Source organism: Capsella rubella, unplaced genomic scaffold (assembly GCF_000375325.1).
Source record: "Capsella rubella cultivar Monte Gargano unplaced genomic scaffold, Caprub1_0 scaffold_3, whole genome shotgun sequence".
Taxonomy (NCBI): Eukaryota; Viridiplantae; Streptophyta; class Magnoliopsida; order Brassicales; family Brassicaceae; genus Capsella; species Capsella rubella.
Genome location: NW_006238921.1, coordinates 9,956,525 through 9,970,061, shown reverse-complemented (window position 1 = coordinate 9,970,061; position 13,537 = coordinate 9,956,525). Strand labels below are relative to the sequence as shown.

The following is a 13,537-nucleotide window of genomic DNA, read 5'->3' as shown; positions in this document are numbered from 1 at the left end:
TTACAAAAAGTACAAATGAAGAATTAAAAACATATATTGAATTTACAAAAGTTAATTTTATATATAACCTGCTGAGATTCTACAATTACTTAATGAACTAGATTCGGACCCGCGCTACAGCGCAGGGAAAATAATTACATATATATAACTTTTAACGGAATACAATATATTACATTTTAATTTTATTGCAATGCAGTCGATTACGGTGAATCATATATTTGTATAATAAGTTTAAATAAAATAATAAAACGAAAAAGCGAGTAAATAATAATACACTGAGTTTTGATACAACTAAAAAACAGTGAAAAATGAACGGCACGAAATAATATGTATCGACAAATTATTCAATTTGACCATTTTGTAGTAGAAGTAGAAATATATGTAAAAATTACATACTTACAATATATTTTTTGAAGGACCAACCCGTAACAAAATTCATTTTGTAAAAAACATTATTCATAACTTGCTTTACCATTATAATTGTGATTGTAACAAACTATCAAAAATTACATAGTTTGATATATGATATATTTTATCAATAAAAATTATGTCTCCAAAATTACATCTATATCTTCAATAAAATATTTTTAATAATTTCAATTCTAAATTTTTTATATATTTGAATCTTTTAATTATAATATTTTGAAACTTTTAAAACCTTTAAATATGCTCATGTGACAATGGTTTTAATATTGATCATACTTATACTGATTTTAAATCATTGTCTAAAATATTTAACCAAGTGTAGTTGAGTATTATATGTCCGTTTTGAAAAATTCAAATTGCAACATATGCAAAAAAAAAAATTATTAATTTTTTTATTATATAGCATAATATCATAAATTAAAAATACTATCATATAAAATTTAAAGAAGAATAATAATTGATTAGTTAGAGAAATATTAGGAAATCATATAATTAGTTATAGAAATAATATAATCTTAAAATTAGATATGGAAAGTATCCGATGTATGTATCCAAACCCAAATTAATATCCAAGTTTGAAGTATCCAATTGTTAAAATCGGATTAATTTTTTAATTTTGACCCGACCCGTATTCTACTTTTTACTTCTCTTTTACTAATATAGAGATTTGGATTTATCGTAATGATATGTAATTTGGTTAGCATATCTCATTAGAGAAAATCCACTTATCTCAAGTGAAAGTACACTTCATAATGCAATAAATTTAAAAGTTGTATTTCATTAACTTAATCAATGGTTTTAATCCCAAAAATGGAGGATTGAGATATAGTTATTCACGAGAAAATAGCTATCGTATGACTAAAGTAGAAGGTGAAAATAAAATAGATGTCGAGAGGCAATGAGTGCACCGTAGAAGAAGACTATAAAGAATAGGTAGTTAAATAGTTATTGAAAATAAATTACTAAACCTTGGAAAGATAATGCTTATGACTAAAGTAAATATTCAACATTTCTTTCATTGTGTGAAATGAATGAGTTTTTAGAAAAATTCATGACATACATTATTATCAAACAGCTTATTATGTTCAAATTCGGGCTTAACTGTTTGGCCATGTGGATATGAAAAGTAAGATAAGATAGTGGCATTCATTTCTTGGTCGAGAATTCTCTTATGGCACGCTACATTTTCTACGATAGATAAAGCAAGCTCGTTAAACATATTATAATGCATAGTAATATATATATATATATATTATTACACTAAATAATTTTCATGGGACTCTGTATATTCACATTTTATATGGAATGATGTCATGTCTGCATCAACATTTAATCATAAATGATATCTACAATCAAGTCAAGAAAAATCGATAATGAATGTGAAATTTTTTAAAGGATATCTTCATGAAATATGAATAAGAAAAAATAAATTTAGTGGTAAAGGTTCATGAGCTGGTCATCGAGAGTGTTTATTTCTTCCCGCTCAAGTGATCTTTGTTACCACATGATTTATATCAAATCATATATTTGTTAGAAAATATTATCATCAACAATATATTTGTTGTATATCGCTTAAAAAATAAGTTTAGTGTTTAATTACATATATTTATCTTTTAAATTTTAAATTGTTATAATTATGTTAAATTAAAATTCCGCGCAGCGCGCGGGTACCTAATTAGTGATAATAACCAACTCTCATAACTAGTAAATCCATATATACGAGACGAGATCATTTCATTGGTTACTACATCGCCAAAATATGTTCTATATATATTAAGCTAGACAAGGTCTTGAGAAATCCTAGCAAGTCATGTTTATTTATATTGTTCTAAGAGCATGATTAATAGGAAGCTCTTAAACTTGTCTCTTAAGTATTTTTTAGAAATAAAATTAAAAAATTTAGAGTTAAGAATTGTATTTTTGTTTTTAGTTTGTATGTATTTTTAATGGTAGGCTCTTAACTTGTGGTTCTTAGGAAATAAATATTTTATTTAAAAAGAAAATTAAATTAAAATTTGTAAATTTAGAAAACTTCATGATTATTGAAAATTAAAAAAAAAACATACATGAGACATAATTATAGCATAAATAACTTAATAATTACTGCAAATTACTCTTTGACTATACATTTTTCTTTTTTACATTGAAATTATGATTTTTTCTTATTTTCAATTTTAAAATTTTATTACTATAAAACATTTAATTCAAGTTGGTTGCCATTTAATTTCTTTGGTTACGAATATTAACTCATATAAAAAATAAAAATAAAATAATGAGTTCTTCTGTTGAGTTTTTAATTTAATTTCTGTGTATTATTAGCCAATTAAACCTTTTTCTTCTTCATGTTCTCCTCCTCTCTATTTAATATAAACCAAGGTAAAAAAAAATATATTTATTGAACACAGTTAAAAGCACGTCACAGCCAAAAGAGAGAGAGCACTGTTTTGTTTTTCCTTCTTCCACCAATCAGTAAATGACAAGTCACTGTCTCTTAACCCATGATTTTTCTCTTAGTTAAAAGACGTTTCTTACCTATTATCATTATTAACCATTTAATTTTAATCACAAAACTACTTAAAAAACCACTAAGAACCTACCGTTAATCATGGTCTTAACATATCAATTTTTGTTATAAACAAGTGCAGTTTTAATTCCTAATTTAAGCATGGAAATACTATGCTTATACTTAACCAAAACATTACATATAATAATGATACATGTACACAACAACATTGAACACCATATACATTTAACCTAATTAAAAATTTATATGTATTATGTTTTATTAGTTATATCATTATTAAAACAGTGTTCATATTTTGTATTCTTTTTTGGATTTAAATACATATTTGAACTAAAACCTATTATTAAGAGGGATTTTTTTTTTGTCTTAAGAACCAATATATCTGAAAGGAAAAACTGTGTCAAAGATTACAAAATGCAATCAACAAATATCAAAAGATCACTTACCTCATATTTTTCAGAAAAAAAACCATCAATTTTTTTTTGTTTAAAGAAACGATATTAATTTTTTATTTTCAGAACTCTATATCATATAAAAGGGAAAAAAAATTCCTCACAAAATAAATTTGAAGAAATAGATTATTTTGTGTTCTTGTAAAATCCCAATCTTAGAATGTGCGGTGAAACTAATTGAATTGACTAGATATGTTATTAAAGTACATATTGTATATATTATTTTCTTGTAATTTATGTGTTACTAAAACTGCAACTCATTTTTGGTGTCACATGTCATAAGTATCAAATTCTAATTTTTTTTAATTTTCAAAGACATTAACAACAAAGGAAGAAACAAATATTTATTATGTCTATTTAAGAAAAAAAAAACTAGATTAGTCATAATTTCTCATCAAACATTATATAATGAGTTCCAGTGTTTTTAAAAAAAAAGACACTTAATGCCGATGTCTTGGGTCATAGAAATAAAAATAATTAGAAGGTTACCTTAATTTGTATATAACTTGCACAAATAAATAATTTGTTTTGCTTGAAAATACTATATATTTTGCTAGCTTATCATTTCATATATTATGCAATGTACATCATTATCTTTGGTTAAAAGCTTAATGTAATAGCCATTTACTCATTTTGTAAATAACAGATAATGTTTATTTGAAACAAAATTTAACGCTTTTACCCAGTATGGAAATAAAAAGTTTATAACACATTTGCTATATATGCTGAGGTGTTTGATATTACTATCATGCATGATCACGTGAAACAAAGTCAACTTGAATTGATTTTTTTCCTAATGAAAGAAGTTAACTTGAAAGCAAATCTGCTATGGTTTTACTTAGTTTATCTAAGGTAAAATATTACATCTCATACAAATGCGCAGCTTCTTTTGAAATATTAATTGGCATATAAATGTGCATAGAAACTCATGAGTAAAGTAAATCTATTTTTTTAGCTTTAGCAGTAAATATGAGTCTTAGTTAGTAGATCTACTAGTTTTGAGTTTTTTCTATGGCGAATTTTTGTTTATGTGCTTAAACCTTGCTTGCTATATTTAGTGATGTGTGATATAATTTTTGTGGAAAATGAAATCTGAAATTAATTCAAAAAATGTATCCTAGACATTTAAGCGTAAGTGTTTACTTGTTAAATGATGGACAGATTCATCATGGCTCGCCGCATTCAAAATGAATTCGTTGTCATATGAAATTCAAACTCGCTCCCACCTCATCCTGATAATAATATAGATACTTTGGAAGACGACGGCGGTAATATTAATAGATATCTGAAAGGTTTGAGTGAGTGAAATACTGATAATCATAATACATTTTGGTATCTTATGGATTATTCACCCATTTTTTTTTCATTGATTCACCTGAAATATGCGAGATAATTTTAAAGTTTTAACTCATAAATCATACGCACTAAGTATAAAACAAATCAATCTTATTTTATAAAATATGGTTTTCAAAGTTATAATTTTTTTTGTAAGAGAATAATTATGACAATTCAAACAAAAAAAAAGTGATAGATCTCCATGTTTACTCTCACCAAACAAAAAGAAAAAAAAAAGTGTAGATCTCCATGTCAACAAAAGTTAATTTATTTTCGGTTTAAGTTGAAAAATATTTGTTAAATATCATGTTACTACGTAAATGAATATAACATATTGTCTCATAACTTAACTCGGATTTTGGATTTGGTTATCCTCAATTTGCAATCCGGTCAATCTAAACCGTATTAATCATCCCTAACCATAACCGTTTAAACCAAACCATGAGAGAGACCTTTACGTTCCCTAATATAAAACAACGGTCACAGTTGTATTCTTCGCATTATCCTTATCCAAATATAAACATACAAAATCTGAACCGTCCATTTAAAGAATAACAAAAGTCAAAAGTCTTCTTGATCCAACCGTTAATATATTAACTAACTCACGTTAATCATGATTAGTATTAACTTAATTAAACCAAAAATAAATATATTTAAAAAACTGAGTCCCCCGATATTTGCTGTAACAATATAAGAATTGAACGAGTTGTCAAACTCAAAAACATTCATAATTAAATTTAAATTAAAAACAATATTAAACTTCGCAACAAGAACCTATTTGTTTTTGTTTTTTGGTTAAAATTATAATAATTATTAAAAACCTAGGACTTATCTCTTCTTAACCATCCAAGAATCTTTGAGATCTTATCTGTTTTACAGTTACTAAAAACTCTCTAAATATATAAAAAAATAATTTGCACGATCTTTTTTGTTTTATATTTGTTTTTTTTTTCTTTTTTTCATTCATCACTCTTGCCTTTGTGTTTTTGTGTTTGTGGCTCTCACGCTCTTGTGTGTCTCTTTTGATTCATTCAAACAAATGTGAGTTGTTGTTTTCTTGATTTGTTTTTGTTTTTGTCTTCTTAGTCTTTCTATGATGACAGTTTTTTTTCTTTGTTCTTTCTTATTTTTCAGACAAATCTAATGGTTTGAAGAATTTGAGTTGCATGCTTTAATTACAATTGTCGTCTATAATCTCTCAAAATTCCCATTCAAAGATCGGTTAATTAGTGGTTATGGTTAATCTTTCTCGGATTATCATCATCTACTGAGGTAATTTTTTCAGTTTTTTTTCTTATAGATCCTCTCTCTAATCATTTGTTTGTTTACTCATTTAAAACAAAACATTCTTTCTTTAAGACAAATGTAGTAATCATGTTCATGTTCTTGGTTTAGTTTTGTCTTAAAATGTATAAGAGATGAGTATAGATGTAAACATGATGATGTTTTTTAAAAAAAAAAATGGAGGAGTTCTTGAAATTCTTGTTTTGTTTGATTGTATAATTGTGACTTAGATCTTGGTCATTGTTCTTCTTATCCATACCATTTGTATATTTTGTTTGACTTACGATACAAATCTTTTTTTTTTGTATTGGGTATAGATTATGAACATGTGGGTTTCATGAGTGAGTCTCACTCTTCTACCTCTTTTGGTTACAACTTGTTAGTTTTTATGTGAATTTTTTGACTAAATCTAATTAGTATGAATGATTTTGCTTTGCAGAGAGTTAAAGAAGATTTTTTGTTTTAGAGATGAATTTCACAGAATCAATGAACGTTGTGCACAAACGAATCCAAGAACTTGAGCCAGAGAATGCATCAAAGATCATTGGTTATCTCTTATTGATGCAAGACAATGGAGACCGTGACATGATCCGTTTAGCTTTCTGTCCTGATTCTGTGATTCATTCTGTTATCAATTGTGTTAAATACGAATTAGCTAAAAATGCTCATCATTACCACAGCCCTCCTTCTTCTGATCACATTCCTTCTACTCATAAATTCGGGTCATTCGCGGGTTCATCGCCTCTTTCGGTTTCGGTTTCTCCTCCTATGAAAACCGGTTTCTGGGAGAATTCGGCCGAGATGGATTCCTTGCAGAACAATGTTCAGTTCTTGAATTTTGAGGATTCTTTGACAAGTCCTGAGTTCTCTAACGGGTTCTTCTCTCAAGAACGTCAATGTTTGCCTTTGAGAACGAGCAGGAGATCGCCGAGTTTACCCGAGTTCCCGGTCAAGATCTGCCATTACTTTAACAAAGGGTTTTGCAAGCACGGTAACAACTGTAGGTACTTCCATGGTCAGATTATACCGGAGAGGGAGAGTTTTGCTCAGATGTTTAATCCTAATAATAGCCTAAGTGATGAAGAGCATGTTGTTTCCCCTGGATCACTTGAGAAGCTAGAAGGAGAGATCATTGAGTTACTAAAATCTAGAAGAGGCGCTCCAATCTCCATAGCTTCTTTGCCTATGATGTACTACGAAAAATACGGTAGGACTCTTCAAGCTGAAGGATACCTCACAGAGTCACAAAGACATGGCAAAGCTGGCTATAGCCTTACCAAGCTTCTTGCTCGCTTGAAGAACACCATCCGCCTCATCGACAGGTTTGTTTTGTTAATACTTCTATTTCTATTCAAGTATTGTCTTAATGCCAAATTTCTTATTCAATGGTGTTTGAAAATTTGTAGGCCTCATGGTCAGCACTCGGTTATATTAGCTGAAGATGAATCAAAGTTTGTCGAATACACGGGAGAAAGAAACGAACATGGAGCGATCCTCGCTGGTTCAAGACAGATTTACTTAACATTTCCGGCAGAGAGTAGTTTCACTGAACATGATGTCTCAAACTACTTCTCCAAATTTGGACATGTAGAAGATGTGAGGATACCTTGCCAGCAGAAAAGAATGTTTGGTTTTGTAACATTTGCTTACACAGAAACTGTCAAACTCATTCTTGCCAAAGGCAATCCTCATTTCATTTGCGGTGCTCGTGTCCTCGTCAAGCCTTACCGGGAAAAATCGCGCTCTAGTAGATACCTTGACAATAACAAGCCTCTACAAGGCATGCGATATGGCTCTCAATTCATTGACAGAGACATAGAGATGAACACATGTAAGTAATTAACGAAGTTAAATTATATGTTTATGTTTTTTCATTGTTGTATAGTTTCATTTTGAAGTGTTTTTACTTTTATGTTGTTCTAAGTGCCACCGCGGGTTAGTGAGAGCTCTAGAATAATGAGGAAGCCATTTCCTAATGAACATGAACAATCAGTTTCTAAGTCATTACCTACTAATTACTCCTACCTTGGCTTCTCTTCGGATGACTTCAAGCTAACATCAAATGGTAAGTATATCTTTAACTTAAACAAGATAGATCATCTTAGTTTCAGGATTAATTTCTTGACTTTTCTTAATTTGTAGCTGAGCAAGAGGAACAAGCGGAACGGTTGAGCTATCTATTGGACTATTTGAACACCGAAGATAATGTCATGAACATAACCACTAACTACAGAGACAATGATCGGTATGTTTTGATATTAACAAACACATTTTGAGATATTTTTATCTTTGGTTTAACCATATATGATGCTTTCTTTTTATTTAGGAGAACTCATTGTGAATCGTTGGACAGTCAAGTCCTGAATCTACCCGAGAGTCCGTTTTCTTCCCTTTCGGGGAAGGAGATTTCGACGGTTACATAGTCAGAGAGAAAGAGACTGATACATAACCAAAAGAAGAGAAGAACATAGGAGCATAAAGGTTAGAGGGAATCCCCAAAGATCTAATCAAATTATCCGTCGGCGAAAAAAAAGAGATTTGGTTTTATTTTTCATTATCTTCTTTCGGTTTTTCGACTGATCGATGGCATGGCGAATTTAGGTCTTTTTAGCAATAACACTACAAAGAAGAAGGAATAGAGAAACACCACAACAAAGAGCTACTGGTTTGCTTCAAAAGTTACAATAAGAGCCGACCAGTTTGTGAAACATAAAGTAAAAGGGGTATTATAATAATAATAATTGGAGACGTTTATGAAAGGGTTTGGTTAATCTTCTATTTGTGTTTGTTTCTTTTTCAACTTTTTTTTCTTTATCATATAATCTCATTGTACCATTGGGGATGCCTTTAGTTTTTAAGCAAGAAGGATTAGTGTACATTAGTTAACAACTATTCAAAACTCTTGCTGTAGTATCACATTGTGTCTACCACAAAAGTAAGTCAACTTGAGGCTTGATACCATATTAGTGACTTATACATAAAACTTCACAGAATCAATCATCTATCAAAGTCAAACTCACTTTTGAGAACATGCACACCAGTTAAATTAACTCAGATAGGTTGAATAGAAATATTTAAATTTATGGTGTAAAAAATGTAAGACAACATCTTTTTATTTAATAGTTAGTCAATTAAGAAACAAATTTAAAAAAGTAACATGCAATCCTCAATGTTTTGGGGCAAACAAACAAAAGTTATATTGATCCCACACCAACAGATTATATTGAGATCTATCGAAACAACAGTACGACTATTAGACTATGGACTTTCAATTTAAAACCAGTTGACAATTTTGGAAAAGTTCATATATCTTACACACTGTCATGATTCTTATATCTTCCGATGTGTGACATTATATCCCTAACAACAACTTGGTTAGACCACTTTTTCTCATATACGTACAAATGATCATCTAAACTGCACATGAAAATATCTAAAGGAACGACATGATAGAAAGGAGCTTTAGAGATGGCTTGGAATGTTTCGGTGTAAAGATCCAAAGACAAGACATTGGTTTCGCCCTGGTCCGGGGAGGCAGTAAACCAATGAAGTGAGCCATCAAAATACACAGGAGCTTGGGTGTAAAGACTCAAATAAGGGAACACAGACACAACGTACCTCCAAGCATTGGTTGCAAAATAAAAAAACTTCACAAGTAGTAGCCTTATTCGTTTATGTCTAACTAAACAGAGTTATATAAACATACATTATAAGCTTTTATGTGTCAATGATGTTTTTCTTTACCAAAACCATGACCAAGGGTGTGGAACTTGCCTCACCCTGAGTGTCTCACTCTCCTTCAAATCAACACATTGATAGTTACAAGGAGGGAGAGTAGGGATGCTTGTAGTAATGTTCACAACTAGGTTTATCATGTATTTTCACTAATGTTCTAAAATAATACGCTATACGCTATTCATACGGCTCATCACCGTTTAGCGTGTAGACGTATATACGACCGTTTATGCAGAGACTATACGGTAGATATATTTTCATATGTAGACATAAAATGTGTTACAATATGTATATTTTACATATTGATAATTTACAAGTTTCTAGATTTGTCTATTTATAACACAAGATTGGTTCACGGAGCAGACGTGAAAATAATAAAACTCAAAACCCTAGTTTATATAAACTTATATATGAGTCTCTTTGTCTTCTTCTTCCTTTGGAGAAAAACTATGATGATGTCCTATCTTCCAGTGGATTTGGTAGAGGAAATACTCTCTAGGATCCCGGCTATATCTATGACGCGATTACGACCTACTTGCAAACTATGGAACGCTTTATTTCAAAGCCGAGGATTCAGGGAGAAGCACTTCTGTACAGCTCCAAAGGAGTCTTTGGTTCTATTAGGGACGGATGATAATGTTTGTTCATTAAGAGTCAATCTCAACGTTGCTGCTCCGTCTATAGAGTTTAAGAGTGCACTTACCTTAAAGGATTATTTAGATTATAATTCAGAAAAAGTCTATATAAAAACAGTTTTTCATTGCGATGGTTTGTTGTTATGCACTCTCGATGATGCTAGAATCGTCGTTTGGAACCCGTGTTTGGGGGAAACCAGGTGGATTCAACTTAAAACTCATGATCGTCCTTCAGGGCCGGTCCTAGACTTTTTGTGGCCTAAAGCATTTTTATAAATAGCCTTAATATTTATTATACGAAAAATAATTAGTTACATTGAAATTTTCGGGAAAAAAATATGTTTCAAATTTATTTTTCAAAAAAGAATATGTCCAACCTATATATTGACACATGATAAAATTTATTTTATAGATTATATATATATATATGTATCTAATTATCTTAATTATATTTTGTAAATAATTAGGTAGTATAATTACAAAAGTTGGTTAGATATTTTAACATTTTCTAATTTTTCCTATCAAATTCATTAGATACTAAATAGTGGAAAATTCCTCTAATTTTTTATAATATTATAGGCTTTTTAGAAAATAATTTAAAGTGTAAAGTAAACATTTAGGATGACAGATTTAGAAATTTTAGAAAAATGAAAGTCAAAATAGAAGAAAAATAAAGAACAACAAAATAATAGTTATATGATAAGGGACCAAGAGTATAAGAAAGAAACAGTACTTTTAAAATATAACTAGGCCCGGACCCGCGCTACAGCGCGGGGGAAAAGTGTCGGTTTTTATTTTTTTCCGAATTACGTAAACTTTTAACTGTTAAAATGGATTGTTGGTGTTGAATGTGGCAAGTATGAGAATATGTACTATCATGAATGTGTACTTTGTCACGTATGATAGGTTCAGATCCGCGCTATAGCGCGAAAGAATATTTTCAGGTTTATTTTATTTTAACGTGTTTTGTCGTATGTGTTATTATTTCGCTCATTTTAGTATCAACAATTATTATTTCGATTGTGTATATTTGGTTTCAATTCTTTGAGAAAAGTGTGTTTTCGGAAATTAAATATAATATTTTTATAAACTAAATAAAAGAACGTTTATTAAACAAATTGTATACTCACAATGTTTGTGGTGACGAACCAATCAGCAAAAACCCGTGTATTTTAAAAAAAATCATGAAAATATATGATATTGAAAAATTATGAAAATCATGTATATACATGTATCACACAAGAACATATGAGTTTGAAAGATTTGTATATACTTGTATCCTATAAAAATAAAATAAAAATATTAATATACTTCATATTAAATAAGAGACCATAATATTCTTGTTATTCACATATTAAAATATTTAGAACATTTTAAGGAAAATTCAGAATTTAAGGTAATTTATTTAAACTAACTCATGGAATATATTCTTTATGACTGATTTTGTATTAGTAGTGATTCGATGATTAATAATTACAAAGATAAAATATTGTTATTAAAGTATTTTTAGTTAATTACAATAATTATCCTAAAATTTTAATTATTTTTTTTGTATCCAAAATATTTCGTATTACTCATTGAAATATATTAATGATTGTCAAATTTCTTTTTTTTTCAAAATTCAAATATAACCATTTCTAGATATATATGGATCTCTATAATTTTGCATTAGTTATGCTATTGATAAAATATTATTCTTTTTTTTATAGGTAATTCAAATTGATAAAGATTGGAATAATTTTGAAACCTCTTTTCATATACTATTTTTTTATTCTGATTAAATCTTTCATTTAACATATTAGGAAATATAAAAAATAATAATAAAGATTTAATATATATAAAATCTTTCGTTTTTTATAAAATCTTTAATAAAATCTTTCTTTTTTTATAGCCACACCTACCGCTAGAGTACTAAGGACTGAAATTAATGCAAACTAATTAACATTTTTATTAATTATATTACCATTTTTATGTATTTTAGATGCATTTTTATATTTGTTATACCAAATATTTTTAAATTATATTTTTCTATATATCAAATATTTAAACTTATAAAAATTTATAATTTTTTTTTGTTTTTTCATATAAGAAATTAATATAATAATTAGAATATTTTTAAAAGATTGAGATATTTATATTCATAAACAAATTTTCCTTATAAGACATATTTTTTATTTAGCATTAATATAGTTTCCTAAATGATAGGAATCTGGTGTATATTATTGAAATATTTGAAAAATATTTAACAAAAAATTTGGCAAGTATCCGATTGAAAATTTAACCCGGAATTTTTTGAAAAACCCGACCCGAATCCCTTTTGTACTTCTCTTTTACTATAGTAGGGATGTTGGATGAAGCATTAAAAAGGTAAATAACACTATTTTGAACCATCAAAACAATACATATGTGGCCTTGTTAATTATTAAATAATGTGGCCTAAAGCTATTGCTTCATTTGCTTTACCATAGGGTCGGCCCTGTCGTCCTTGCTCTACGTATGCTTTAGGGTACCAAAACAACCATAGCTACAAAATCTTGAAGTGTTGGGACTCTGACGGACCACGATCCGGTGATGTTGTATTTGAAATCTATGAGTTTAGCTCTGATTCATGGAACGTTTTTGATGAAGTCTCTATGAACGGCTTCACACCAGCTCATACTGGTGTGTCTTTGAAGGGAAATAGTTATTGGGTTAGTTTCTATGAAAGTGATTACTTGGTAAGTTTTGATTTCACAACAGAGAGATTTAAACATTTGTGTCTTCCTCTAGTTCAAGAATTGGATTGGGAGGACGTTATACGTCTATCAATAGTTAGGGAAGAACAACTCTTAGTGTTACATCTAGACAATGATACATCAATCATAGATATTTGGATAGCTAATAACATTGGTGATACATTGTCGTGGATGAAATCATTTACGATTAATTCTCTTTTTTATCCATGATCCCCTTTAAGCTTTCTGATCGATGAGGAGAAGAAAGTGGTCGTGTGTTGTAACATAAGTAAATTTGACAAGTACATGGTTGAGACTGTTGGAGAAGACGATGCATATCACACTAAATACCTTGTTGAGTCATCTAAAATATTGAGATGGACTCCATGCATATTCAGTTATGTTCCAAGTTTGGTTCAAATCTAGCCAAGT

General features: G+C 29.1%; 1 protein-coding gene across 2 annotated transcripts; it reads left to right on the top strand.

The window, feature by feature from the left end:
- The first annotated feature begins 5,719 nt into the window (after window positions 1-5,719).
- Window positions 5,720-8,902, top strand: LOC17892734 (zinc finger CCCH domain-containing protein 18). Of its 2 annotated transcripts, XR_002834703.1 has the most exons (8): window positions 5,720-5,778; window positions 5,872-6,009; window positions 6,461-7,343; window positions 7,428-7,852; window positions 7,946-8,086; window positions 8,164-8,266; window positions 8,348-8,502; window positions 8,623-8,902. XR_002834703.1 is itself a non-coding variant. In XM_023786440.1 (7 exons), exons 3-7 carry the CDS (start codon window positions 6,490-6,492, stop codon window positions 8,442-8,444), a joined length of 1,620 nt encoding a protein of 539 aa, XP_023642208.1. In that variant the 5' UTR covers window positions 5,720-5,778; window positions 5,872-6,009; window positions 6,461-6,489; the 3' UTR covers window positions 8,445-8,902. The 2 variants fall into 2 exon arrangements, 1 of the variants encoding a protein (XP_023642208.1); XM_023786440.1 differs by having other exon boundaries at window positions 8,348-8,902.
- The last annotated feature ends 4,635 nt before the right edge of the window (window positions 8,903-13,537 follow it).

Coding starts and splice junctions, on each gene's coding strand:
- LOC17892734 (XM_023786440.1), top strand. CDS start 6,490: ATGAATTTCACAGAATCAATGAACGTTGTGCACAAACGAATCCAAGAA. Junction 7,344..7,427: donor ACCATCCGCCTCATCGACAG/GTTTGTTTTGTT, acceptor GAAAATTTGTAG/GCCTCATGGTCAGCACTCGG. Junction 7,853..7,945: donor AGACATAGAGATGAACACAT/GTAAGTAATTAA, acceptor TGTTGTTCTAAG/TGCCACCGCGGGTTAGTGAG.